Source organism: Psammomys obesus, unplaced genomic scaffold, assembly GCF_907164565.1.
Source record: "Psammomys obesus unplaced genomic scaffold, mPsaObe1.curated_primary_1811, whole genome shotgun sequence".
Taxonomy (NCBI): Eukaryota; Metazoa; Chordata; class Mammalia; order Rodentia; family Muridae; genus Psammomys; species Psammomys obesus.
Window position 1 is genome coordinate 19282265 of NW_026596040.1, and position 24146 is coordinate 19306410.

General features: G+C 38.4%; 1 protein-coding gene across 1 annotated transcript in view; it reads right to left on the reverse strand.

Annotated features, from left to right (window-relative positions):
* The window catches only part of Fbn2 (fibrillin 2), a 215755-nt gene that overhangs the window by 72932 nt on the left and 118677 nt on the right, over window positions 1–24146 (reverse strand). Inside the window, exons 12-21 of the mRNA XM_055622919.1 lie at window positions 23718–23837; window positions 22704–22829; window positions 21638–21760; window positions 19940–20062; window positions 14371–14523; window positions 13568–13621; window positions 11864–11989; window positions 8967–9092; window positions 3442–3561; window positions 145–282 (exon numbers count right to left, since the gene is read on the reverse strand). Of these exons, the coding sequence (XP_055478894.1) occupies window positions 145–282; window positions 3442–3561; window positions 8967–9092; window positions 11864–11989; window positions 13568–13621; window positions 14371–14523; window positions 19940–20062; window positions 21638–21760; window positions 22704–22829; window positions 23718–23837 (1209 nt within the window). The remainder of the gene's footprint in view (window positions 1–144; window positions 283–3441; window positions 3562–8966; window positions 9093–11863; window positions 11990–13567; window positions 13622–14370; window positions 14524–19939; window positions 20063–21637; window positions 21761–22703; window positions 22830–23717; window positions 23838–24146) is intronic.

The window sequence follows — 24146 nt, forward strand, 5'->3', positions numbered from 1 at the left end:
AACGTGCATTTCAAGAGGAGAATGAATTTCACTGGGAAGATATTTTCTGAGAGAAGACAGCATTTCTTACTGAGGACATGCTATGAGAAGGAATGCCCATTGAACTCAGAGATGACAAGTGTGAAGGCCTGTTCAGGCTCCTACCTAGCTCGCAGCGCTCACAGGGGCTCCCCCAGGCAGCCCCGAGAGTGGCACAGCACTCAGACTTCAGGGTGGCTCCATTGATGTTCACTTCGCAGCGGTTGTCCTGGATAGTGAGCCAGCATGTCCCTTTCAGGCTGTCTGAAAAGGAATTGGAGAGGTTGCGAAGCTCTTATATCAGCAGGAAATGAACTCCGCGCACACCAAAAGTATTTGTTATGGTGTAAAAAGAGACAATTAATCCTTAAAATCATTTTAATAGCATGTCTTTGAACATGCTTCGACAAGTGACTATATTTAAATGTGGCATAAATCAGATACTGAGCTGCACTACCCCACACAACGTGGCCAATAAGATGATTGAATCTAGTAATAATCTATAGAGGAATAATCACTATTACCAAGGGTTTATTCTGGTACTAGGAATATGGTAAATACACCACAACACATGTGGAAAGGAACATCCTTTATGATATGTGCAATGATAGTTGAGAACAAAATATACATCATTTTCACTCTTCCCTAATCCTTTGCCAAACAAGCCAGCTAAAATCCACATTCTATTCTAGAAGAGCCAGTATTTCCTTAATGGAAGGCATCTATTTGATTACTATCTTGAGAAAAAAAACTGAAAACACGAAGATGACAAACATATAATGATAAAATGTAATGGTAAAACCACCAGTAAGTCATTTCTTGTTGGCACAAGCAATGTTTATTTTTAGGTATTTTGTCCTGCATGCTTAATCTGTAGTTTTAGCTCTAGCTCTAAAGCTAACAGGTACTTATTGATTGTCAATTATTTGAGAACATAAAGAAATACAAACAAGACATAAAAATCCCCTAGCAATCTGACCACCTGAGATAGCCATTCCTAATTTTAAAAATGCCCCCACATCTCATTTAACTGTTTCTTTTAAAACAGTAACATCCTGGTGAGCTACTGTGGACCTCTAGCTTCTGATGCCATGTGTGTTAAAGGGAATGCTTAGTGGGAAGCTTTTGACAGAATAACAGGTTTTAATTGAACAGGCAGTAAATGACAGCTGGTTTTGAAGCAGGGATAGTGAACTCATTCCTAGCTTGCAGGGCAAATAGTAACTGCCTACACATTTAATTTTCTTCATAGAGTAGTGGCTTTCAGTTAAATGTGCATGCTACCGGCAATATTCCTGATTAATGCTTATCTCCAGGCGTACAGCCCCGAAATCCACATTCTTGACATGCTCCTCAGATGATTGTGATAACAACACATTAAGCAGGTATTTTTGCACACACCTTAGGAATATTAGAGTATATTCCCACAGAATTGATTTTGAGCTCATTTAATTCTCCCTGTAAAGCTTCACTTTTAAGTTCAACAATAAAAAATAAATAAACAAAAGTGACTTTATAAACCTAGAGTGGGAACTAGAAGAGGGGTAATTACTGATGTCCACAGTGCATCTCAACAAGAAGTGGTCACGGCCCAAATCCTCGGGGGGCACAAATGAAAAGAAGCAATAATTCTTTCCTTGACCTCATACAAAAACAAAAACAAAAACAAAAAAAAAAAAAACTGTGGGCACACAAAGTAGAATTTTCTATCCTTCACAAATTTAGTAACATAAACCCTGTGATTAGAGGTGGCAGGGTAATCGCTGATTAGAACGACTGAGAGCCCCTTTAAAAACATGCTCAAGGCTGGCTGGAGAGATGGCTCAGTAGGTGAAGGTGCTTGCCAACAAGCCTAGTATCCCTGAAATTCACATGGTGGAAAGAGAAACAATGGAGATAGACGATTTTATCATAATGAATGAAAACATGTAAGACATTGGCTGGCGAAATATGGTGGTGTTTAGTTGTTGGCAAGTGGAAGAACAACTTAATGTTCTGAGAACAAAACATCTTTGTTTCATCAATAACTATAAGGACAAAAGGCCAAGAAGATAAAAGCCTATATGATGAATCAGAAAGGAGGATGTCTTTGATGCTCACGTGGCCTACAGATTGCTTTCTTACGTATTATTAATAGACTAAATGCTGCGTTCATTTCCTTTATATAGTAACTCCATCTTAGCTGGAAATTGTGCCTTAGCAAAACTATCGCTGCCTTACAGATCCAGCCCCCTAAACACTGGTAAATAGATTTAAAAAAAATTGAAAAATAATTAAAAATGAAACCCTGTCCCAGGCATATGGCAACTGATTTTTAAAAGAAAAGCTGAGTGGTGCTCAGATTTTAGTGGCTGAAATTCATTAGGAAATGAAGACATGAATGACCCCAAAGATGGTTTCATTGATAATTTGGGACTTGGTCATTTCTAATAAAAAACAAATAGGTAAGTTACCACTTAACTTTCTGTGAAGACAATGATGAAAATACTTGTATTTTTAGTTAACTGTTAAATAACTAATTCATTTTGGCTAGATAAAAAAAAACAACAATAACATGCCCATTTATATGGCGCTTTGTAAAGCTGAATATCTTCCAATTTAGAATATTCAGTTTCCTTTGAAGATGGGTATTAGGCAGCAATGGGAGTCATAGCCTCATAATAAATGGAGCCATTCCCACTAGACATACAGGGAAATGACTAAGGGTAGACCTTTTCTTTATATGTGATATTTCTCTTTCTAGATCAAACTATTTTGCTCTGCATATATCCTATGTCATTACTAAGACCTGGTCTTAAGGAGGCATGGTGGCCCCATGCCTGTAAACCCAGGGCTTGTGAAACTGAGACAGAGGAATTGTGAGGTCCCAGTCAGCCTGCTCTGCATCAGGTTCTAGACCAGCCTGGGATATACACCAAAATCCTTTCTAACAAAACAAGGAATAAAAGAACTGGCCTTAGGCGTTTTAAGTCATATTATCATCCCTAGAAATTTTATAAAGCAAGAAAACACTTATATATCCTCTGCTTTGGAGCCTATCAACTTATGATCAATGATAGAAAGGAAAATACTAAGTTACCTCTATGCTTTAGTGTTTAAATATCTTCAAATTCTTGTCCTGTGAACCGAATCCAAATCCCATCATGTCCTTGAGTATGACAGAAGATTTAAAGCCCTGAGATGGGGATTTAACTATATCCATGCCTACGGGATTCAAAGATGTGCACATACAGAAATGCTCACCACCGAGGCAGGCAGCACCTATGGAACCTATGTACTGACAGGACAGGAGGGTTTTCTAGAGCCTGTTTCAAGCCTGCCTAACTTCTGCTCTTCTGCTCTCCCCCCATCAGCTCAGTTTTCACCTCTACAAGGCTGATGTGTGGAATGACAGTCACAGGGAAATGCTTGTGGGGATCTTACCGATGCAGACCAGCCCCGTGGAGCTGAGCTTGCTGCCGGGCGAGCACTCACAGTGGAAAGAGCCGAGGTTGTTCCTGCAGGCCCCATTGACACAGGGATTGCTCTCACATTCATTTACGTCTACAATCCAGAAGGGAAAGATTCCGTTAAAGCTGCCATGTGTTTCTGGAAAATATTATTTTAGCAAGCCATGCTAGGCCAGAACGTCTGGTAAACTTGGCTCTTATAATTTTAATATGGATCTACAAGGCCTAAAGTGAATGGGGAATGGAGACATATGTTCTACAGCATGGGTATACATCTACATGACTGGGGACTCAGTAGGACCATAAGGAACAGCCTGTGTTGAAAAGGGCTCAGTATGTGCAGCTACTATGACTCTAACTACGGACAGGTGGTTTATTTTGCTCTGTAATAGGTTCTAACTCCAGGTGCAACTTAGTAGCACAACAGAGGTTGGCTATTTCTGTGAAACGCTGAAGACAAAAAAATATAACAACACTGGCTTAAATTCTAAACTCCTAGAGGCAAGCCAAGAAATAGGCCTGAGATATTCATCCTGGCCACAGAATTCTCCCCAGTCGCCGTCCACCATTCTCTTTCTTGAGCCATTTGTAGTTACATGATTAATTAACGAATTACCTTATACAGCTAGCTTTGGTAAGGTATAAATTGGGAAACCAAGAGCTGGGGCAGATTGGGGGAGTTGCCTAGTGGTAGAGTCCATGCCCCAGGTCCTGAATTTAATCTCCAGAATCATTGAAAACAGAAAGAAAAATATTCAACTATTATACTCAGTAGGACTCCATGATCACTGATTTTAGTCCTAAATCAAATCATACACCAGTAATCTAAACAATACCTGCTGATGTTAAAAGCAAATAGAATGCTAGTATGCCTACATTTTCAAGAGGTGACTAAGAAATTCTCAAAGCTATCAAGTTAAATAGCTTAACACATGAGTTAATACATGGTAAACACCAGTCTCAGCTAAAATGTGAACCATCACATTAAGGACACTTTTCATACAAGTTCAACTACTCAGCTTACAGAAGTCATCATTCAGATCCCATCTCTCTTTGCTTAATTATTCCAAACATGTCAACACACCTCAACACTTTTAGGTTAAACGGTAGGGTTTCTGAGATTCCAAGGATACATTCCTCTCTACACATAGCTTTGGATTTAATATAGATACTTTTTTTTTCTTTAACTATTGGACAAGACATGTAAGTAAAGCTGGAATGTTCTAATACTTGCCGCTGCCTATCTCAAATAAAATGAAAATAAACCAGTCCTGAAAGGGGCAGGCTCAGAACTGACTGCCAGACAACTCACAAATCTGTATAAAAGGACCAAAGACATGCTAACATGGGAGAGGAAAATGTCTTGGAGGCCTAAACGCTAAACAAAGAATTACATGTATGTAAGGAACACTGAGAACAGGGAAGAGGCTCCAGTTGATTATTAAACATCAAGTGGCCAGCCCTAAAAACAAACACATACAAGTAACGCATGGACTGAGCAGGTTATATTTACATATTTAGAAACACACACACACACGTAACAACAACTAAATAGAGGCCATGAACTTGAGAGACAGGTACATGGAAGAGTTGGAGGGAGAAAAGAGGTAAGAAGAGAATTATATAAGCACAATTACTGCTGCTTCAGAATGCCTAAAGAGGGGCTTGGGTGTTAGTTTAGTTCTTGAGCTATTGTGGGTTTTTGTGCATTTTTCTTTCAGGTTCCTTGTTGTGGGGAAAAAAAAACTTTTAAAATAGAGATAAAAGTATTTATGGGACACCAATTCAAATGAAGGCAAATATTCTACAATATTGAAATCCTTTCATGAGAACATAAGAGAAAAAAAAAAAAACCCTAGCTGAGCAGGAAGTAGGCAATCCATCTGAGGGTGTTTCATATTTATCTTTTAATGAATTCATTTGTGAGAAGATCGCCCTCAAAAGAAAAGTGCCCGTGTCATAGTTTTACAGGTATCCATCTTGAATTAAGCAACAGTGAACTCAAAGACTATAAACACATACAGCGGCAACTACAAATATCTTTTGCCTTAAATACAATGTTTTCATGGTATAAATGTCAGGGAACCAGAAATTGAAACAGTTCACTGTACATTTCTGGAAATAAACTTCAAAGCACACCTGGTTTACATTTAACTAGTTATGTCACTGGAACACAATCTAAACCACAGTACTTGATGTGAAAATTTTAACTTTCACAGACTCTCCAAGCTCAAGCAAAATGAAGTAATTTTTTTTTTTGTAACTTCAGCCTAAAGGTCAGTGGAACATCCTACTTATTGTTACTGTTGCTTATTATATATTCAAATTAATCTACTGAAAACATGAATTACAAATAGAATAAGTGAATAGAGAAAATACATATACATAAAGTTGAGGTTTGCAACAAATCTGGTAATAATTCTCTGTCTAGCTCTTAGAAATTAGTGAAGAAAGAATAGAGTGGAAAGAACTTAGGCTGACAAATGGACTGTTTGTGGCCAAAGTGGAAGTAAGGTGACTCAAGAAGAGAAGAGATGAGTAGCTTCTGGGTCTGTACATCCATAGTTTGAGGGAAAACTTTTGATGAACTGCAAATAACAGTTATTTAAAATTTTCTTTGGTTAAAAATTTCTTGGGTAAGTTTTTTTTTTGTGTGTGTGTGTAAATCTTTTTTTTTTTAATTTCCACAAACATAAGGTTAGAGCCAAAATATTTCTCTATCATTTCATCTGTGTTTATATAACATGAACTTCTTTCATATGAATGACAGATAAATGCCATTTCCATATCAAAGGAAAGGCTAAGGCTTATTAAGAACAAGCACCTGTGGAGAAATTTTAATTCAGAACATGGCTGCTCCGGCAAGAGAGCACATCCAAAGACCTTCTAGATCTACATGATCAGGGTGGGGTACTGACCTGCCTTTATTCCAGGAAACACAGGCAAGCAGATCTGAGTTCATGGCCAGCCTGGTATAGGGCACATTTCAGGTAAAGACAAGCTCAGGTCTAATTGTGGTGGTGCACACCTTTAATCTTAAACAATGAAGGTAAAGTTAGTTTGTAGAAGGAAGCATCCATGTTTGAATGTGGTGTTTAACTGAGTGGCAGAAAAAGTGAAAGATTTGACAGAATAGGATACATACACCCCACTTTCAAGAGAAGAGAGAAAGAAAAGGGAAGCTACTTACAGGGCAATGCAGAGAGGGAGAGAGAGAGGTGGCAGTTTTCCTGGGAGAATTTTACAGAGAGAGGTTGAAAGAAAGCTAGACACAGGTGAAGGCAAAATGAGCCAGAGAATGAGAAGGAGTCAGAAGATTAGAAGAGATTGTTGGAGTTAGGTTTGAGGCCAAACAGAACAATTCAGAGGCCAAGAGAAAAGCCAGATTGAATAAGTCAGCTTGGAGAGGAGTTTGAGCCAGAACAGCTGTGTTGAGCCAGACAGCCCAGAGCCCAGTAAAAACAAGAAAGGGTGAGCTTATTCAGCTGTAAGTCTCAGAGGCCTAAAAAATTCTAGGAATGGGTTAGACTGTATGGAGGCTAGAAGCTTCCAGGTCTAGACCTAGGTTAGTTGACAGAAGAAATAATCCTGAGACAACAATTGAACCAGGTGAGTAAAAATTACTTTTACAAGTACCCTCTGAACAAAATAAGTCAAGATGTCTCTCTAACCTTACTTGTTGGCTGATTTGCCACTGAAGGGTCTTGAAATGTATGTGACCATCTGACATTTCACCATGGAATGTCATTCTGTCTTTTACCTTTTTGGTAGTTCACTCCTCAGTACCTTTCAACTCCATCTTATTTGTTTTGACAATTCAGTGGCTATTTCACAGAAACAGCCCCCTACCACGTGGTTCCCACTCTTTTTCTCATGTGATCACCGAGGGTATGGTTGTCTCAGATGGAAAACCAGACTTAATAACCAACAGTTCTGAGCTATTCAAGATGTCATCTCATCTACTCCTGCTTTTTAAGTTTCTTAGGAATTAGACAAAGCTCCCCTTTAATAGAGGACTGAATTGATAAAATGGATAAAGGCAGCAAAAGTCTGAATACCCAGGCAAAACAAAACCGTTAGATACCTCTGAAATAAGCATTACAGGAAAATCTTTCCAGATAAACTTTCCTTAAAGAAATGTTGAAGAATAATGAGAGTGGAAGATAGACAATAAAAACTGTCTCATGCCTCACTGAGTAATCTGAGCATGGCCCCCTCGTGGTCAGGGAACCCCCTGACCATATGTGGAAAAGGAGGGCCAAATACTCTAAACCAGGACTCATGTGGGTGCCGTACCAGACAATAAGAGAAACAATTACCTTGGCCAAATTTATGAAAATACAATGTTTTGTACATGATTACTTTGTTTTCCCCCCCACCTTTTGGCTAATTACTATTCTTCAGAAGCCCTCCCACCCACAACTCAATCCAAGCTTAGAACTGTGCTTTGTAATTGCATTGCATTGACTTCAGCTGAGACATTTGTGTTGCAGCATCTTGTCAAGTAGTCCCAACTTGTTTCTGTCCACAAGAATGCTTTGAAGTTAAAGAAGATGAAGATGCTAACCATCATTTTTTTTTTTTTTCAGTAATGATGCTATTGCACTTTTCCTGGCTATGGAGTCACTGAGGAACACTTGCACCCACAGAAAAGGAAAGAGTTATTCTGCAAGAATTAAATATGAACTTTCCTAAAACTAGTTACTGTTTGGAAGTAGTAACTGAATTTGAGCATATTATAGGGGTCCTCTGTAGACACACACAGTGGTAAGAAACTATGGGAGGATAATGAACAGTAGTTAAGAAACAGATTATTCTAAAAAAGAATTGCCATCAAGACAGCAAAACATTACTAAATGCACTCATGTCATAGCCTGAGACTCACTGAAAGCAGAGATCTCCTTAAGCATTTAATCTGTTCAAGCAAACTGCCGAGCAGATACTCACATCATAAAAGGAGTTTTAAAATAGGAGCCTATGGTCTACAAGCCCAAAAGGTACTCTTTGACTTGTCCATCGGAAATGATAATTTTCATAGACTACATATGTCAGTGAGGACTTCATTTCACATAAGCTCCAAATGTTTTTCTGGGTCAATATTTTGGCACTCTCAACCATCTTTTTCATAATAAAGTGGCTAACAGCTTAGTGCTTTTGGAATGTAGGTTTGTAGGTCAATGTGTCACAGTGATTTTTTTAAAAAGGGTTAACCATGTGAACAAAATCAGGTATTTTATCTTAACAAGTAAAATAATGATTCTTTCTGTTGGTTCTCCCAAGTGCTCATTAATATTCTATGTGAACAGGAAGAAACTAATAGTGTTTCATAAACTGTGTCATGTCATGTCCAGAACTTCTAGACTGGCGGACAGAGATGATAAAAGAGGGAGGACATCCAAATGCCAGCATTGACGATACTCTCTTGCTGTGACTGCTGTTGATGTATTTTGAGACACTTCCTGGGTATAGCTATGTCAAGTCAAGGAAGATAGCCCTTACCTTCACAGGTCTCTGTCTCTGTCCGGAACACATAGCCAGGGGGACATGTGCAGCTGTAGCTGCCCGGCGTGTTTCTGCACAGGCCATTGTCACAAAGCAGCCTGTTCACCAGGCACTCGTCAATGTCTGCAAGCAGTCAGTGCAAGACAGGAGATAGAAATGGTTAAAGGCATACCACACAGACCACCTAGATTTCATTTTTATTTGTTTTGTCCACCAGCCTTATTTCTGGCTCAGTGTCTTTGTATCACACTGGAACAAACACTCCCAGTGCTATTCAGACAGTATGCATGGTATGTTCTTATGTTGGTGAATGCTTTTAAAAGCCCTTAGAAAATGCTTAGGACTTAGCAAGGGCTCACTTCTTCTTTGTTCTCCTTCAGTTACTTTTTTTTTTTTTTTTTTTTGCCCTAAATGGGATAATGTTAGGTTTATTTTTATACTTAAAGAACCAATAAAATATATTGGAAAGTTAAACTCATTTGCCTGCAAACTTACATATAATTAAAATATGCTATTTTTCATTTTTTTCTGATTAAAATTCTAAGAGTGCATCAAGTGTCATTTAAGGAAAAATTATTCATTAATTTTCCATTGCAATTTTAACTAAGGGAGATGCATTGTTGATGCATTTTATACATTCTTGTAGCAATCCAGAATGGCCCAGAAAAGATGGTTTCAAATCCACAGTTCAGAAGTTCATGTCAACTTTATCTGCTTTTATTTTTATTTGAAATAGATATCACTATGTCACTCAGGCTGGCATCGAATTCACTTACTGTGTTCTGAGATTACAGCCATGTCACACTGACTTCTTATCAGCGAGTATAATTGCGGAGAGGAAGAAATAATAACTATACTTGAGGATAAAGAGATCCTTTTGCTAAAAGTTTCAGTTTTACTCTTGCAAACAATTGCCCTTTGTTGAATGATAGAATGTCCCCCTGATAATACTCAAAACTGAGATCAGAAAATGATTTCATGTATCATTACCACAGGTGGTATTACCTTTCTGTTTTACTTGAGTTTCCCCCACATTAAATGTTATGTTTTGCTCGAATTCTGACCCATAATATGGATTTTAAAATTAAAAGGGTATGAACCCGGCCAGTTTTCTTCAAGGCCTTGTACCTAGTAGGTCAATCATGCTGCGGTGAATGTGGCCACATACCCACAAGTGTATGTACACCACAAATTGGACTCACCTGTGTTATTTACTTATTTATATTTTAAAAAATCATGAAGTTGAAGGGAGTGAGAGAGCGGATATGGGAGGGGCTGGGAAGGGGGCTGAGGAGGTGTGACTATGATCAAAATGCATCGCATGCACATATAAAATTCTCAAAAGAATGAACAAATATTAAAAAAAAAAACAAAAACAACTGATCCCAAATGAGGTCACATCCTGTGCTACTGAGGTTTAGGACTTTGATGTATGCTTAGAGAGGGATACAGTTCAGTTCCTTGAGAAATGGATAAGAAAACAAAGAGTCAACCAATCGATAAGACTCACATGTATTCATTTTATTTGTTACTGTATGTGTATGGATGTTTTGCCTGCATGCATGTATGTATACCATGTGCACGCAATGCCTGTAGGTGTCAGCCGAGGGCATCGCATTTCTGAAAACCGGAGTCATGGATGGTTAATGGACCACATTGTGCATGCTGGGAACCGAACCCTGGTCCTCTGAGAGAGTGGCCAAGGCTCTTAATTGCTGAGATATCTCTCTACTCCCTTCATTTATATGTTTTAACAAAATCCACACAATGTGGAGTGGTACAGTCATGCCACCTGTGGCTCAGAGTGGGAAGGTTTCCAGGATTTAACTGGTTTTAACAGGGTCCCATCCACATGCGCACCTGGATTTAGAAGCTAATTTGGAACTACGGGACTATCGTAGCCATGGAACTTGAATTCCTGATCCTCCTGCCTCCCAAATTCTGGGATTACAGGTGTGTGTCACCACCCCTGGTTTACATGGTGTCGAGTACTGAACTTGAGGCTTCTGGAGTGTTAGGTAAGGTCTCTAGCAACTGTCCCATGCTCCTAATCCATTTGTATGCTTTTAGAATGGCTCAGTGATTTTTGGCTGATGCCCTTTCCTGCAGATTTTTAATCTATTTAAATATATATAGTGAGAAATAGTGTAAGTCCATCTGTATGTGTCTTAAACTCAATATCAAATGGCTATTTTAAGTAATAAAACCATCAGCAGAAACAGAATATTAACTTTTTTTTATACACAGTCATCAATCACTGGATTGTAAAAGGCATTATGGATAATTTGTAAGTATCATATATAATGATAGACCTAATAATTCCAAAGGAGAATGTTCTGTGGGGCAATTGTGATTCTATTCAGTCTCTTAAATCCATAAACTAATAAGGACTGGAAGTGTCCTTATCTTCCCCCCTTTCCTTTTGCTGAACATATGATTTTTTTCACACTATAGTATAAGTTTAAAAGGAGATACACTGGTTTCTGCTATGACATTTAGGCATGTGGTAGCAACTTGTGGTTTCTTGATAAGGTCAAACTTTTTCCAACCAGGAGCATTGCTGTTTCCAAATGTACTATTATAAAGACTGCTGGTGTTTGATGTCCATGACTCACTGAAGACATTTAGGATTAAGGTAACTACAGAGAAGCAATAAACAAATAATTCATTTGTGTTCACTCATTTGGGAAGAGACTATCTTAAAAAATAAGTACACCAACAAGTTTGATGTTGTGCTGTGGAATTCAATTCTAATAATTTTCTATCAATGTACAGTACCCAGTCAGTGAGGGAAGCTGTGGGATTCCTAGTTTTCATCATATCTTTGTTTCTTCTCTCATTGATGGGGTTAAGCAATGTGAATGGCTCCTGTATGGATAGCTCCAGTAACTTACCAATGCAGTTTCTTCCAGAGGCATCTGGCTCATAGCCGCTATTGCAGTTACAGCGGTAGCTACCCCGCAAGTTTTCACAGATCCCGTTGGCACATATGTCAGGGTCCAAAGCACACTCGTTGATATCTATGTGAAATATCACATATTTAATATGCACAAACATATATTTGTTGATAAATGAGGATCTAATATGGAGCTTTCGACAGGTGAAGTATCTAATTTAAAAAAAAAAAACTACAATTTACCTTTTAGGAAAAATAATGAAGGACACAAGACACTTCTCTAGTAAGTAAAGAAAAGAAAAGAAAGGAGCTGGCAGCAGCCAAATAATTAAGTCATTCGGTATCTATACTTTTGACAAAAATTAATAAAGAAAATTTATAGGCTGTTGGCTCAAAATCCAAAGGAAAATTCAATTTTAATAGGTATTACAGCCATCTAATTAAAACATAGAGATTTATTAGGAAGGCCTGTATGATTTTATGGGCACAGGATGTCCCTGCTTTGTTCTCATATTTAGCAATTACCTAAGTAATAGGAGACATAGTGTTTCTATTTGTTGATGAGTTAGAATGAATCCCAAAGACAATAAAACATGGCTACTGACAACCCAGTGATTTACAACAAGCCATGGATATGTGACTGCTGTAGCCCAGAGACAGTGGCACTTGAGCTCCAGTGAGACAAAGGAACAATTCCCAACAGGCAATGGGCTCTGGCCAGAGGCCAGTGACAGGGAACTATCAACATCAACAACAACAACAACCACAAACTGTGGTGCGAAAATCCCATTTTGTTACTGTGATCTAATTCTGATAATGATTGTTTATAGGAATTTGAAAGGGTTTGTCAGCCAGAGGAGCCCTATAACCCCACCACCTGGAACAGGGCAGGAGAATCAGGAGTTCAGGGCCAGCCTGGGCTTTGAGACTGTCTTAAAAAAGAAAAAGTAATTAGAAAGACCTCCTTAGACACTCTCTGACATATCTATCCAATTCTTCATTTTACATTTGAGAAAATATATCCCAGTAAAATTCTGTCTCTTTCTCTGGTTTCAGATATTCTTTTAAAACTTAACATTACTGCCTGCAGATTTAAAGTCTTCTCAAACATTTTCCCCTATTAAACACAGATGCATTTGCTCCTCTATCAGAGTTTTATTAAAACATAATGCTAAGTTTGAAATAAGAAAACCTTAATGAATTTTTCTTACGCAGTTGGACAGAAACTTGCTGGTGTTTTTTTTTTGTTTGTTTGTTTGTTTTGTTTTGTTTTGTTTTTTGTTTTGTTTTTTTGTTTGTTTGTTTTTTTAGCATAAACAGTCTTAGTTATTTTGGAGTAGTATGCCCAGACCTGATCGATATCAAATATCTGTTAAAGATGGGTATTTTTCTAGCTGTGTCTGTATAATTATTTGACATAATGCCATCTTAAATAAATGTACACATAAAATCATGGATATAGATTGTTAGTAACATTCTCAAAGCATCTTTAACAGGTAAATATTTTTCTGTAATGAAAAGTCTTCACATGTGAAATGCCACTAACGTCACCTAACTTAACAGCCATTTCTCTGGAAGACAGTTCAGTCTATCAGTCTACATCCATGCATTTTCATAGTGAACAGAACCACATTCATATGATAAGCAGAAAGCTATATGTTTATATTTTACAATCACAAGACTGAAAGCTGAATAGAATTACCTCTTCCGTCTACAGTGATGCCTACTCCACTGCTACAAAGGCCTTGAAACTCAGCTGTGTGATGAAAACAAACATGAAATAGTAAGCCGCGCCTCCTCCATACCCAGTCGCTAACATAACATTGGAAACAGAAAAGTAAAGCCAAGCTTAATCCACACTGAGTCATTAATATAACAATGAAACCCAAGAATGTTATGCCAAGCAGAGCCTATTCCATACTCAGTCATTAACAGAACAATGTCATGTATATATATTTTATTAAGGAAAAAAAATCACTTTTCTAGAACGTAATTATTTCAAGAATTCTAAAATCACAGAAAAATTAAAGAAAAAGCAGGAAACTTGTTTGTTTTTGGACTTCACTGTACTTATATATATATCCCACAGAGGCTCACTGAAAGCATGAATGAAGAAAAGTCAACCTTGAGGGACCTTAGACTTGACATCATACGGTGATAAGATCTTTAGAAATTCAGATTGTTTGTAAATTCAACAGTGCCAATTACAACGTACTATATTCCCAATAACAACACAGATCAAGGGAACTGAGGGTAACATTCACACATCAAATCTGGGTCAGGATCACAACTGCATGAACAAATGGGCCTTGTTCACTGTGACCACTGTGGACACATCTAAAGTGTGCACAGAACCTGAGGCTGCTGACTACCCGCTGCCTCACAGACCAGTGCAAACCCGGCTCCTTCCTCTTCGGTTCAGATTAAGGACAAGACACTTCAGAGCGGATAGAAATTGGGGGCAAATTCTACTGTCGAGTTTCTAGTTTCTTACTACGTGGTTACCTGAATTTTTAGCAGGGCAAGGCTGGCAGGGCTCTCCAAAGCCATAGTCTGGATTAGCACAGCAGCATTCAGACTTGGTCACTGCGCCAGGGAAAGGACGCACGCACACTCCTTTCTTGATTTCGCCGTAGCAGGTGCTACGCATGTGGGTGTCTAACAGAAATGAAAGGATGGTAAGAGAGACAGAGACTGTACAATGGAAAGCTTCTTCAACCTCAGAGGTTACTGCCCTGGGAGCGTCCAGAGGAAACCTGCCATTTTCTTCAGTGTTGGGGAGTAGGGGGACGATTGAATACATATCTGCAGCTGTGGTCCCCAGCCCTTTCCTATCTGGAGTTCTCTGTGCCACAAGTCCCCACTATCCCAACCTTCCTCGAGGGTCTTTCACTGGCTAAAGGATATGGTGACAGTTAAAATCATTACTTCAAATTTTAATCACTGCATGGCCTAGCCTCTGCCTGGCACTTAACTCTTGTTTCTATTTCAAAAGAAGTCCTAAGGAGCAGTGAAAGGAAACTGCCATGAAGAGACTGCAGTGTTGACTAGGAGATTGCTTGCTTCGACTTTTTAAGTTAGGAACTCTTTCTTTTCAACCCTCAGGATGCTTGTGTTTGTTTGTTTGTTTGTTTGTTTCTGTTTTTGTTTTTTTTTTATCTCAGAGGCTCAATTAAGATTTATATAAAAAGTGAGCTGAGCATGGTGTCACATGCCCTTAATCCCAGCACCCCTAGGATTAATACACACACACACACACACACACACACACACACACACACATATACACAAACTGTACTGACTGGTTTTGTTTATATATAATATATCCCTATCTATCTATTTACTTATGTATCTATGTATATATACAAACTGTACTGACTGGTTTTGTTTCAAATTAACACAAGCTAGAGTCGTAAGAGAGGAAGGAGCTTCAGTTGAGGAAATGCCTCCATGAGATCCAGCTGTAAGGCATTTTCTTAATTAGTGATCAACAGAGGAGGGCCCAGACCATTGTGAGGTGCCAACCCTGAGCTGGTGGTCCCAGATTTTACAAGAAATCACACTGAGCAAACCACAGGGAACAAAGCCAGGAAGCATCACCCCTCCATGGCCTCTGCATCAGCCCCTGCATTCAGGTCCCTGCTTACTTGAGTTCTTCTTCTAACTTTCTCTTGGTGATGAACAGCAATGTGGAAGTGTAAGCTGAATAAACCCTTTCCTCCCCACCTTACTTTTTTGGTCATGGTATTTCATTGCAGGAAAAAAAAAGAACAAACCAAACCAAAACAAACCTAAGACACAAACATAAAAAAAAGAAAAGTGACAACTCTCTTTCCAGCACTGTACAGAATGGCTGTGCAGACATGATGTCATGAAATAATCAGGTCGTCAACTCTCTTAAGAGGAAGAATAGGTAAATAGGTCTAAGTAACAGACTCTCAAAGGCCCAACTGGGATTCACTGTAGGCCAGAGTGACTTTTCTTTCCCTCAATCTCAAGTCTTATGGAGTATGTTACAGTTTTATAAAATTGTAAACAATGAACTATTTTTTAAAAAAGTCAGAACATCTTAAGGGACAGAGGGAGCATAGTTTCTAAGCAGTTGACTATGGAAATTTAAAAAGCAAGTATCTGACATTGTTCACAACTTGATGGAAATAATTATATTGATTTCTTAGTGACTTTTCTAATGTTTTCTTAGGTTCTAGCACTTTTTACCATTAAAGGAATTAGATTCTCAGCTCTGTTCAACAATGAGATGTTTGTATATTCACACTGAAGAGGGTCCCGAGTTTATCACTAAACCCTCAAGGAACTCAGTTTTGATTTACGATAGGATTTCTGTGAGAGTTTTGGAGATTATCAACTACCTTGGAAGGGATCAAAGTGGTCAAAGTGACTGCTGTTTTCAGGATGAAAACACACAAAGTATAGTTTTTCAAGAGCGAGTTAACTGGGCCGGGGAGATGGTTCAGTGGCTAAAGGTGCTTACTGCTTTTGTGGAAGACCTGATTTCAGTTTCCACAACCCACATGGAAAATTATAATCCCCTGTAACTCCAGTTCCAGGGGACCTGACGCCTTCTTTTGGCCTTAGACATGTCCAGCACATGCAAGGTGCCCATTAGCTCAGCCAGGTACACACACAAGAAGGTAAACATAATAAATAAATAAACCCCAACCAGTAAAACATAAAAGCAAGTGGACAAAAAGCTGGGGAACCCATTACAGGAACATGAACATTACATGCCTGTTTGTGTGATTGGCTCAATACCAGAGGTCCCCAAGAAAGAAAGCAGCACATGGTCTCAGGACCCTGCCCTTCCTGAATTCAGTTCTCGATGACATGCTCTACCTCCCTTTGCTGACCAGTTGAGCAGTTTATAAAACAAACGGGAATGCTTGCTAATCATGACATGAGGTGGCGGCCAACACCCCGAAAATTAAAGGACCCAAGGATAGCAACCCTACTTCTTTGATCTTTGACAAAGACATTTCTATGATCAAGGACCCCAAGACAGAACTGTAGCTCATATTTCACTAACAACGTAACTGAGTCACAATAGGAAAGATTAATGCCACCAGGAAACCTATGAGAATGTACTCGCAGGACTTCTGTGTGGGAACAGGGTAGACCAGAGTAATGTATATATTTAATATATATACATATATATTTTATATATATATATATACATATATCTTTTACACATGATATTGTATTTCAGCATGTTTTTTTTTCTTAAAAATTAGATTGTTTTGAATTTTTTCACCAGGATGCTTTCAAATTTTATAAGCCACTAGCAAAATATGTATGATTGTAGAATCCTAATTCTGTATTATTTATTTTTTAGTGTCAACTTTACTACATAAGACAGAAACTCATTAGATGTGTTTACATTGTCCTAACTGGATAAAATAAGAAAATGTAAAAAAGTAATATTTTTCTTTAAAACTAGATTTCATTTTTATTTTTAACCACGTGTGTGAGTGTAAGTGAGTGTGTGTGTGTGTGTGCGAGTGTGCGTGCGAGAACTCAATGATTGATTGCTCATATCTGCCCAACAGCACTGATATCTATTTCTATCTATCTATCTATCTATCTATCTATCTATCTATCTATCTATCTATCCATTCTATCTATCATCTAGCTAGCTAGCTCTTAAGAGAATGGTTACTAAAAGAGGTGGTTTGTGTGTGTGTGTGTGTGTGTGTGTGTGTGTGTGTGTGTGTGTGATCTGGTTATAAATTGAGGTTTTTTTTTTTTTTCCTTAAATCTTGACAAGACCAAAGGCAACCCATGGGACCCCTGGAAGGACTTTTTATTCAGTTTAAGAAGAAAGTCGAGTGCTAGGATGCCCACTGTGTAAGTGATAAACAGGTGGAGGGAGGACCTTAGCCTCAGGTCACAGTGCACAGGGCAGAGGACTATATGTCTGTGGACTGGGCCCTCTGATGATGGGCCACCATGTTTAAAGTCACAAGAAGGTGACTTTAAATATCTGCAAAGCCATCAAATGATAGTTCCAGCAATACGAAGAATCCTTGATTCCACCTTCACTCACTGAAGAGCTGAGCTTAGAAGGGAATGTGTTATTTAAAAATCCACCTAAGAATATTAATTATTATATATTAGTGGACGTTGTAATTTTCTAAATTCAGATTGTTCTCATTAAATGAAATCATCATGGAATTTTCTTGTTACCTAAGTTATGAAATAGCCTGAATTTTCTCCCTTTGTTATGGGATATGCTCTTCCTACTGAAAATAACTAAAAAACAAAGTTTAAAAGGATGGGGATGGTATGGAAACATACATTCTCTCTCTTGTTTATACTCTGCTTGTGAGTCATGGTTCTTTGGTATACTAAAACCAGAGCTTAATTTTATGAAAGTTAAAAAAAACTTAATTTTCATAGAAACAAAAATATAGTAAAACAAATTTAAGCTAAAGAGTCAATTCAAAATATACATAGGAGTGATTTCTTCCTAATGTAACAAGGAATGGCACTGTTTATTGGGTGGACCAAAGAAATCTGCCCTAGTGGGAGAACAGCGACGTATAATTTTTCCACCCAAACAAATGGTGATCTTATTTTAAAAGGCTGAAATCACCATAATGATGAGAAATTCACAAAGGCATTCCACAGATGTCTGATGTGTTCCTTGTTTGTAGATAAAAAGAATGTAGTCTTGGTTTTCAACATCAATTTCATAATAAATGCTCATAAATTGGCTGCTTGAAAGGAAAAATAATTTCTCCTTCCTAAAGCAGCTTTACGTTCACTTTAGATTTCAATGCACTCATTTAGGTGTAGACAAATGCAACTGAGTATTTTAAGGCAACTGAAAAATATCTCAGCCCTCCACACAGGAAGGAGCTACATTCTTCTAGCTGCTATCGCTGAAATTCTCCTGGACAAAGTGCTGACAACCTGCAGTCTGAAATGGAGCCTCAGCTGGACAGAGGAGGAATTTCAGAGAACAGATGATTTCCATCTGCCGACCCTTCCTTGTCTCTCCTTACCCCTCCCGGGATTAAAGAGTTATACGTAAAGTATTTAAAAAAAAAAAAAAAAAAAAACCTTCTGGCTAAGAATTTCCTTTCTCTCAAATACACTTTCAAGGCAGCCTTGCTGTTTTCCTGTGTTAGCTGAAAATCAGAGGGTGCAAACAGACCGCCTCATCCTTGGAAGGGAAAACTCCATTCGCATATTTTCCTAACTTCTCCACACTCACTGTCACTGCAGCATTATTGCTTAGGTCTTGAAGTCCCCAGGCACCTCAAATGCTCTGCATGCCTTTCCAAAGCCAACGCATGATGCCTTTCATTGATTTTTGTGTCATCCGGGTAGCAAATGTTTCCAAAGGATATCAGAGTAGCTTCAAGTCATATGTATATCCAGTCCTATAGTCTCCCTTCAGTAGTTTACGCCGATGAGAAATAATCTTAGACACTTCAGGCTTTAGATATTAGTATACTTCTGTGGCACAAGTAACTCACGTTTCAGGCTTTGTTTGGATAAAAGTGAGGGTTTACATGATGTAACTGTAATCGCCAATTTTATAGGCTGTAGTTAGTGACAACAAAAATACCTGCTGGATTTAGAAATCTAGTTCCTTGTATATTGTCAGATGCTTTGAAAAGAGATGGAGTAGGGTCTCATTTTTGTAGAGCGGTTTTATTAAGACATAATTTACATGCTATAGAATTTACCCATTGAAATTTTACATTTTAAAAGCGTTTACACTTGCAGTTGGTTTTTAGAACATTTTCATGGTCTTTACCTATCATTTCTTTCTCCTGCTGCCCTGTCCATTCTACCCTTAACAATCACATTGAATCCATGCAGACTTACCTATTCTGGACACTTTCCGTAAATGGCATCACACACAATATGGCTTTTTTTTTTTTTTTTGTGACTGACACCTCTCACTTGGCATGAGTTTAAGCTTTACCTGTGTTTTTAGCGTGCATCCTGTTTGTGGTCAAATACTATTCTCTGTGTAGCTATATCCCATTTGATGTTTTCAGAAAACACTTGGGACCATCAGGCCGTTAGAGAATGCTTCACTTACCAACACATACACGTCCATCCACACCCACAGCCAGGCCAGGAGGACAGTCACAGCGGAAGGATCCTTCGTTGTTGATGCAGTGCCCATTCATGCAGATGCCTGGGGTCTGGCATTCGTCAACATCTGCCCAGAGGGGGAGGGAAGCTGGTCCTTACTGAGTAACATATTCTGCTCCCTGAACTATTCCATCCTATCAGCCTTTTAACTGAGTAACTTGTAGAAGAATATACAAAAATGACAACTGACCTCCAGAACAACACACTCCTGTCAAGTACATTTTGTAGAAAGTTGAGTAAAATCTGCTGGATGCATTGAGGAAAGAAAACTAGTCTCAAGACTTCTTTTATTTATTTGATAACCTTGGTTATTACTACTAATACCTAATTTAAATTAAGTGAAGTAAATTTCTATAAATCTATGGTCAAGTTTTGCAATTTTCTCTTGCAGAAATAGATCCTGTTTTGATATTAATTTGAACATTTCATACTAACAAAATAAGCTGAGCTATTGCTTGTAATTTCCAGTCCACTTGCATTTATCAAATACTTCCCAACCTTAAGGGGCTTTCTCAACAGCAGAAACACATCTCAGACACAGAACTGTGAAGTCATGACCATTTCGAGACACATCGGTTCTAACATCCGTAGTAAGAAACATAATTTCCAGGAGGCATGCACCGGTTAAGCCAGTCAGTCACCTTTATACATGCATTTAACTCTCTGAGAAACTCAGAAATGAATTTCCAGACTGTTGTGTGCTGAGTGCTGTACAGTGGACAGAAATGCTGGTCACCTATCCTGTGTTAAATCTCAGTTATCCATACTTGAGATACCAGCCAAATCTATGGCTTTCCCATTTCATCTTGTATTATCCTTCTTTGCAAAGTCAAAATCTATTTGTTATGCATAAACTTAGCCCCATTTTGTATCCCTACCATCCCTGGAACGTCAAATGAAATAATAGGCATTGGTACTTATTTTATTCAGGTAGATTGGTAAAATTGATGGCAGAGGGCATTTGTAGAGTTGATTTCCTCTAAGGGAGGAAGCTGAAATAAAAACAAAAGCTTGCTTCCAAGACAAAACCACAAAACATGTCTGTGTTACAAAGTTCTACTTGTGAGTATGACCATCATACAGTGTCATGTATTTCCAGGAATCCTCTATTATTAAAGTTATCACTGGAATTCAGTCTCCAGAATTGCTTCATAAGCCAAACAGCTAGTGGAAACATTCAAATTATACCTCCACTTACTTAAGATAATAAATTCAAATAATCCTCAGATGAGCTCTATGGAAGATATGTGATACGATGCCCATAAGGAGTGACCCTAGACAATCCAGTCCAGGAAATATATAAAAATGACAAATTTGCAAGTTTTTAAATTACTGTTGTTCTTTTAGCCAAGGCAGAAAAAGAAAATAATTTTGTGTTGTTTCCTTCAGACTTGATAAGATCAATCTGTCATTCCCTGTATTTTTCCTGCACCATTGTTACTTTGCAAAGACACCACTGTTTCTCAGTTCACAGAGCATTTTCCCTAGAAAGCTTTAGACATCTGCCTTACTAAACCAGCAAGAGATGTGAATCATGTGAAATTGAAGTTAAAAATAAATGGAATTATTCTTGCATGAGCCGAAGGAGAAGAAAAGAATGGTTCCACTCATGGTGCCTTTCTTCTCTCGAAGCTGTACATACCTGTGCAGTAGCGACCGTTGGGAGCCAGGACGAACCCTGGCTTGCATATGCACTTGAAGCTGCCATCTTCATTGATGCACATCCCATTCAAACACATGTTGGTAGTTGTACATTCATCATGGTCTGTGGCAGAAGAGAGAGTGGCTTTGTCCCCTTGCCTCAAAAGAAACAAGTCTCTCTCTCCTTCCATCTGCTACCGTCAAACCTACCTCATATATGTATCCTGTACTTGTGGGTATTATTTCACTTTTTAAAATTACTTAGGTTTTACTTTGAGATTATAAATACATCATTTCTCCCTTCCCTTTCTACTCTCCAAACCCTTCTATGTACCTTCCTTGCTCTCTTTCAAATTCATGACTTTTTCCCATTGATTGTTGGTATCCCTAAACACATAAATACAACCTGCCTAGTCTGTATAATGTTGGATGATCATTTGTTTATTTCATGTTTTTAAAATAAGAATGCCTACTGCATAAACACAAGCAGTGTGGAGGCTGTGAAGGGCCTTCAATACACAAAGGCACAGAATAAATCATACATTTAGTTGCCTTTAAAACCATATAAACATTAATGGTGTTTTATTTCCCAAAAGGTATCAGGGTTTCGGTGGGTGTTAATGTCTACAGTGGAGTGAAAGCATGGTGAGCCTCATGCAGGTGAAATGATCCGGGCATGCCAATCAATCAAGAGATTCAGTTACTACAGATATCAACATTGCCGTATTTGCCCAAATTTAGAAGGAGGGTGCTCTTCTTTATATCCTCAGTGTTGTGACCACGGAATCTGAAATAATGCACATTGCTGAAGAAGGACTGCTGGTTACACATAGCTATGTGCTGAACAGGAAAAACGCGAGAACTCATAAATCATGTTATTGTAGCACAACTAATTCTATCACTTTACGTTTATAGTCATTTTTAAATGATTTTTGTTTATCTAAGTTATGTGACCGGCTTTCTTTCACACATGAGATAGGGAAGCCTTTGTTGAAACTGTATATGTGGTTCTAAATAAAAAGTACATACTCTTAGAAAAAAAAAAACTTAAGGGAAAAATTCCATACCAACACAGTTTTTTCCATCTGTGGTTAATTCAAAGCCAGCATTGCAAATGCATTGGAAACTGCCATCTGTGTTCACGCATCGGCCATTTTTACAAAGAACCCCGTTCTGGATGCACTCATCAATATCTGGGAAGATTAAAGAGAGCCAAACAGTATTCCTTTGTAATACTTCTTGATAAAAATAGGAAGATAATGCAGCAATTTGAAATATTCATTGTTTTTTTTTTTTTACATGTGATAAATCTTATGTTGGTTTCTCAGCAAAATTTTCATCTCTCACTAGCTTTTCTTGTTTGATAGAAAGTGTAAGCAATTTTTTTTTTCAGACCTGATAGTAGGTGAAGAAAGAAAGAGAAAGGGAAATGGGTGCAGTGAGAGGAGGAGGAGACAGCTGGAATTGCTGAGGAAGCTGTCTTTGTTATAGTGGACCAAGACTTTAAAAGCCAGAACCCAATGCTGGGCAAGTCAAAGAAACTGCAGAATTTCTTGGCTAAAAGTAATATAGTGACAACTGCTGGAAAAAAGTCGATTCAGGCAACTAACTACCAAAAGACAAGTGGGGTCATCTGGGAAATGGATTCCGAGATGAATCAGCAGTGGGGCAGGGTTTAGATGATGCGGATGGGTAAAGCAATGAGGCTGCTAATACAAGCAAGGAATGATTGGGTGCTGGATTGTGAGTGGAGCTCAAAGAACACAGTAGTTGAAAACGGCTATAAGTCTTAAGCTCAGTGAAGGGTAATGCGGACATTATTTGCAGAAAGGAAGCTGAGCTGCATAGGCAAAGAAGGCAGACTAACGGTCTTGAAGCCAGAGACTACATTGCCCGAGTTAGCCCTGCACACAGTGCTTATGTTTAAAGGGAGACTCTCCAAGGGCACTGTAAAACAGGTCCACGATGTAGCAGCGCTTAAGCAGTCTGTGTCGCATTTTGATAAGCTTCCTTTAACTTCAACAGCCTTGCAGACTCTGTTTCACAGAACTGGTTTCCATGCACAGACCCCCCTGCCTTACCAATGCACGCTTGCTTCGTTGGAGTCCTCTGGAATCCGGCGTGACATTTACAGTAATAGGATCCAGGTGTGTTAACACAATCTCCATTAGTGCAGGGGTTTGATGTGCATTCATCAACATCTGTGAGCAGCAAAAGAAACCATTACAGACGTCACTCAATTTGTAGAGATGTTTGTTTAAAGTGCATTTAGCCTCCCAAACTTGAGAGAAGGCCAGGCCATGGTAATAGTCTAAATAGTGGAGTATTTATAAATGAATGAAAATTCCTTTCCTCAAATACAGTCAGGGTCCAACTTGAAGATTTACAAAAAAATAATGCTTATTGGAGAGTACTAGAGAATTTGCTTTAATCAGGAAATAATGATTTTTCTTTCAGCTGGAATAACGCCCAGTGATTTAAGGGCACAGGCCTCAAAAAGCAACAACTGT